At 29.1% G+C, this 6281-nt stretch overlaps 1 protein-coding gene across 1 annotated transcript; it reads left to right on the top strand.

The window, feature by feature from the left end:
- Positions 1-3522: 3522 nt before the first annotated feature.
- Positions 3523-6004, top strand: LOC100210412 (inositol-3-phosphate synthase 1-A). Its single transcript, XM_065820396.1, has 2 exons — positions 3523-3846; positions 4069-6004. Exon 2 carries the CDS (start codon positions 4073-4075, stop codon positions 5729-5731), a length of 1659 nt encoding a protein of 552 aa, XP_065676468.1. The 5' UTR covers positions 3523-3846; positions 4069-4072; the 3' UTR covers positions 5732-6004.
- The last annotated feature ends 277 nt before the right edge of the window (positions 6005-6281 follow it).

Here is a 6281-nt window from a genome sequence, read left to right as displayed (position 1 = left end):
CTCGCTTAAGACTAAAATTTGCTTCGCTGTTGATCATGGGACACTTTCAGTTATAAGATTATCTATTATTGCTATCCTTACTTATTTGATCAGTTGTAAAACAATAATTTAATTTGAATTACAATTCGTTTTTATGCAAATTTTTAGTAGCCTCGTGTTATTACGGTTAATAATTGTAAACTAAAAATCTCTCTTTCTCTCTCTCTTTATATATATATATATATATATATATATATATATATATATATATATATATATATATATATATATATATATATATATATATATATATATATATATATATATATATATATATATATATATATATATATATATATATATATATATATATATATATATATATATATATATTATGTAGGTACGACGCTGAGGTGTAGGCTTTCACTTTCATTCTTGAAGGTAAAAAATTACATAAATATAAATCTGGTTCTTATTTTTTTTAACAATACAGGTAAATCTGGTTCCGACCGGAATTTCGAATTTCCTATCCGGTACACCCCTAATTATAACCACGGAAACAGCTTTTATCAATGCTCACAAAATGATTGTTTCTGACTACCACATGTATGTTTTGGAAAAACTAGCACAAGTTGATGCGAACTATTACTCGGATGCTTATTTTGATTGACTGCAGGCCCATAGGAAAAAAAATTATATTGATTGGGTAATACTACTGGGTAGGTCAAATTGTAGTTGGTCAAAATCTTTTATCAAAGGAACTTACGCCGAAAATACGGATAACAAATTAGGTCCTTTCTATCCTTATTTTTTCCTTTTATTTCTTAATTTGTAATCGCTTGCTTTTTTCGAAAAACTAACTTTAGTTTTTAGAAAAAAGCAAGCAATTACAAATTAAGAAATATAAAAAAATATATATATATATAAAAAGAAAATTTGAAGTTAACTTCAAAATTTTTTATTTGAAAATTTATTGGGGGGCAAATGCCTCTTCTGCCCCCCCCCCCCGGTTGCTACGGGCTTGGACTGATATAGTGGAAGCTGATTTAACATCAGTGTAGACAGATTTAGTAAACGAAATAAAACTAAAGCTAGAGCTAATAGATAATAAAGTATTAGTAAATACAGAGCCAGTAGAAGATGAAGTTGTAGCAATAGTGAAATGGTATGCAATAAATGAAGTAAAAGTACTGCTAAAGTAAGTAGAAGTTCAAGTAGTAGCTAATAAAAATGCAGTAGTAGTTGATGTTGCACAGCTAGCAATAGATGCATTCTTAATATAAGAGGCAGAGCTAGAAAAAGTAGTTAAGACGACAGTTCTTGCGTAATAGTTCTTGCATAGAAAAACGTAATAGTGCAATTTGTCTTTTCCCCTACAGATATTTCCTTTAGTCGTTTAAGAGCTTTTTCTTCTGCTTCAGGCAAATTTTGTTTTAAAGGCATATCGCTGAAGTAAAACGTATAAAACCTTACTATGTAATCTAACTACAATTATTACAAATTTCTTTTTAAGATAATTTAAAAATAAGAAATGCATATATAACATTTAAGCTGGTTTAAACAACGTTTTTACAAACGCTTTTAAAACAACCCGGTTAACCGGTTTTACACCGGTTTTATTAATTGAAAAAGCAAATCGATTTTAACCACATAAGTGTATACTTTATAGATAAAATAAATTACCCTTTTAAACATTTTTTTCTCCTCGATTTATTTGTAAAATGTATTTTTGGCATAAGTAACAACTTTATATTAAAAACTATAAAATTGGTTTATTTTTCGATTATTTAGTAAAAACCAGAGTTGTTAACAACGCCAAAAGTAGCAAGGCCAAGGCCAAGGCCAAGGCCACACGTTACAAGGCCAAGGCCAAGAGTTAAACGGTCAAGGCCAAGATTAAGAGTTTCAAGGCCAACCCCTACGCAAACATTTTCAAGACCAAAGACTTCAACTTTTGCTTTACGTTAAGGCCAATTATTAACAAAACTGTAAGTAGCAAGTGCTGTGACAATAAAACTACATTTTGTAAAAATATACCAAGGTTACGCGCAGAGTTTAACGAAATAAAAAAGAAAATATGTATATTTTTTTAAGCCCAAAGCCAATCAAGGCTAAGGCCAAAATTTTTAAGGCCAAGGCCTCAATATTTGGCCTTAAGGCAAGGCCAAGACCAAGGACTAAAAACTCTGATAAAAACCTTATTCTACAAAATTTAATTATTTTTTGCGATAGTGGAAGATTGTAGTCGGAGGCAATCTTGTTTTTGATTGCTATTGATGCTGTGTTGTGTAGTCTTGGTAATGATTGTGTAGTCTTTGTAATGATTTTTACAACGGTTGTTAAGGAATGCATTACTTATATGTCAAAAATCAAAGACTTTTGGTTAAGCCGTGGTCATTATTAAAGATAAAAATTTTTTTAAATTTTTAATTATTTATTTTAATCAAAATCAAAAATCAAGATCAAAATATTTGAAAATTTTTTAAAATTGGAGAGATGATCATGTCTGCAATGAACTTTAGCGCAGTTTTGTAATAACCTTGTTTTAAAAACCTTTTTATATTTGTAAAACTAAAAAACTTAACTGTAAAACTTAACTGTTTTTTGTAAAACTAATAAAAAAATCTAACTGTAATTTACAGTCTGTAAAAGCTTTTTCATTATTGACGCTCATTTTATTGTGAAATTGCACTTTGAAAGTTTTCTTTTCGACAATCTAGCCCCAACTATTTAAATTTTACAACATGATATAAACTCTTAATTAAAATTTATATGTTTAACTAATTTTAAATATTATTTATAAAAATATATCTAAACATGAAATGAATTTAGTTTATGAACATTCTTCTTTCTAAAATAGAAACGAATAACAAATCCGTTCGTCGAAACATATTCACAAAAAATCTGATTCGATTGAATTGTTTTGTTTGCTTAGAAAAACAATGCAAAAAAAAAGTGGCGTGATCAAAGAGCATGGTACGATTAGATCTATAAATTCACTTTTTAATGCTACTATAAGCATAGACTTAAAAAAGTGGTGAGATGGTCGCTGGTATTCCGCGTTTATGACTTTTATAAACCAACGCTTATAGATTTTTTTGAGATTTTCTTAAAGAATAGTAATTCAAGGGATTCATTTAATTTTTACTATTTAGTTAAATTTAAAACGGCAAACACGAAGCCCGGCGTTACAAGTTATTCTTTTTGTTTTCGTTATTTTATTAAAACGTATAACTAAATAAAAATGGTCATTCCCTTTACATATCGTATTGTACAGAAATAGTTATAGAAAAATAATTTTATTATGGTTTCTATAAATTCTGTTAACCCAATCGTTGTTTATAAATTTGTATATTCAAACTTATAAATTTTTAAAAATAATTTTTTTCTAGATTTGTTTTGTTTTGACAATACTGTATTTTATATGAGTTTTTGTTATTGAGATAAAATGTTATAAAGAACACTCACATCAAAATTTATTTGATAGAAACCATGTATAGGAGATGTCACCAAATAGATATCGTGATAGTGAGTTTTTTAGTAAAAAAATGTCGTTTTTTAAAACGGGGGTTTAACCATAGTTGCTTTTAAACATTTTCTATTTTAGCATAATACATACTAATTTTAATCTTGGTTTTTCACTTTGAATGGTTTTGTTATGGAAATTCAAAGTATTCAAATGTATTTGCCAATATTTTGCATATTGGTTATTCTTGTTAAATTAAAATTATGTTCGCGACATTTACCCTTTGTTTTTAAAATCGAGAACGCATATTTAAACTCAAACCGTCCCATCGAATTACCTTCCATTTCGTTGAACTAACTCTCGACTGAGCGTATTTCAAGATAGTATTTCAAGATAGTAAGGTGAGTTTACGTTTATTTACGTTTTAAAACATGTGAATATTAGTATTATTCTTGCAACTTTTAAAATTTTTGTTAAAGTTTTTTATCTATCGATGAATGTGATTTTAATTTTTAAAACGTTTTGATTTGAAAAAGCCATTTTAAAATAATTATTTTTTGTGATGCTTATTTACATCGTTTAATTTAATACAGATTTTTAAGTGTTTATTTTATTTATCATAGTGTCATGGCCAATATTCACATAAACAGCGACAATATTGAATATACATCTGAAAGTATCATCAGTAAATACGTTTATCAAACTACAAGTGTAAATGTTGACAAAAGTCGAATCTCTGTAAAGCCAGTTGATTTTAATGTCACATTCAAAACAAAGAGAAATGTCTCAAAACTTGGTGTTATGCTTGTAGGCTGGGGAGGAAATAATGGTAGTACGTTTACTGGTGCACATTTGGCAAACAAACATAAGATCTCTTGGATGACAAAATCTGGTGTGAAGGAACCTAACTGGTTTGGCTCAGTGCTTCAATCATCAACCGTTAGTCTTGGATTTAGTCAAAATGGTGAGATATATGTCCCAATGAGAGACATGCTTCCAATGGTTGATCCAAATGATTTAATTATTGATGGTTGGGATATTTCATCCTTAAATCTTGCTGAAGCTATGAAACGTGCTGAAGTTTTTGATTATGATCTTCAGAGACAGTTAATTCCTCATATGGAAGGCTTAAAACCAAGAGCTGCAGTTCATCGTCCTGATTTTGTTGCTGCAAATCAGTCTGAGCGTGCTGACAATGTTGTTTTGCTTGATCATGCTGCTGACCAAGTAACATCAATTAGAAATGATATCAAAGATTTTAAAAGCAAACATGATGTTGATACTGTTATTGTATTGTGGACAGCGAATACTGAGCGTTTTTGTGACATCCTACCTGGTATCCACGACACTGCTGAAAATCTGATGAACAGTGTCAAAAGAAACGAAGCTGAGATTTCAACATCAACCATTTATGCAATAGCAAGTATTTTAGAAGGTTGCTCATACATCAATGGATCCCCTCAAAATACTTTTGTACCAGGTGTTATTGAACTTGCTGAGCAGTACAACGTCTTTTTAGGAGGTGATGACTTTAAATCAGGACAAACAAAAATAAAATCAGTGCTTGTTGATTTTTTGGTTAGTGCTGGAATTAAACCAGTGTCTATTGTCAGCTACAACCATCTTGGAAACAACGATGGTAAAAATTTGTCTGCTCCTAAACAGTTTCGATCAAAGGAAATATCTAAAAGCAATGTTGTAGATGACATGGTTGAATCAAATGATATTTTATACGGAAAAGATGAAAAGCCAGATCACGTTGTTGTTATCAAGTATGTTCCAGCTGTTAAGGATAGCAAACGTGCAATGGATGAATATATATCTGAAATCTTGATGCATGGTACTAATACACTTGCAATCCATAATACATGTGAAGATTCATTGTTGGCCACACCAATCATTTTAGACTTGGTTCTCCTCACTGAACTCTGTCAACGTGTTCAAATAAAAGTTGGAGCTGATGGTGAGTACCAAAACTTCAATACTATTCTCTCACTGTTAAGCTATCTGTTAAAAGCTCCTCTTGTGCCCAAAGACACACCTTTAGTCAATGCTTTGTTTAAACAGAGGGCTGCTATTGAAAATATTATGCGTGCGATGTTATCACTTCCAGCTCAAAATCATATGTTATTAGAATACAAACTGGCTGATATGAGTGTGTTTCAAAAAGATCTACAAATGAAGAACATTCAAACAATAGAAAAATATAACAGTTGTATGAAAGTACCCAAAAGTAAAATTGAAAATGGACTATATACAAACGTGTTAAACAGTGCCATTCATTAAGTTCTTCAAAAGTAAACATCTTTATAAATTCAGGCGTTTCTCTGTTTTATTTTATTTGCATGACTTTTGCTTTTTATTTAACAGAGGAAATAAATTCTTGTATTTTGTTCTTGCAAAAATACAACAACACCAACAACAAAACGATATTTTTATTTATAATTTTATTGCGAATATAATTTAGATAATATATTTGAAATATAGATATATATAAAGAAGATAAATGTGAAGGCATGTTATTTATTGTTAAAATAAAGTTAATCGAAATGTTTTCTACATTTTTATTTTTTCTAATTATAAAATTAATAATATTTGAAGTTTTTTATATTAAAAAAGGGTGAGTCCGAAAATATTATAATTGTCGTGTCGTTTTAATATTTTAAAAATTCTGACATATTGTTTAAGGATAATCTTTTATGAACAATGCAAAATATTTTAATTAAAATTTTTAATGCGAGTCGTTATTTGTACGAGAGTCCTTAAAAAAATATTATTTTGTACGCGAAAGTTTAAATCTATTAGAATTTTTTACGTCAATAAAATATTTGTGCGG

The sequence above is a fragment of the Hydra vulgaris genome, chromosome 15 (assembly GCF_038396675.1).
Source record: "Hydra vulgaris chromosome 15, alternate assembly HydraT2T_AEP".
In the NCBI taxonomy this organism is placed as follows: domain Eukaryota; kingdom Metazoa; phylum Cnidaria; class Hydrozoa; order Anthoathecata; family Hydridae; genus Hydra; species Hydra vulgaris.
The sequence above is the reverse complement of the archived record's forward strand: the minus strand, read 5'-3'. Positions and strand labels throughout refer to the sequence as shown.

What these genes read in the sequence shown, in the direction of transcription:
- LOC100210412 (XM_065820396.1), top strand. Translation starts at nt 4,073, where the DNA reads ATGGCCAATATTCACATAAACAGCGACAATATTGAATATACATCTGAA.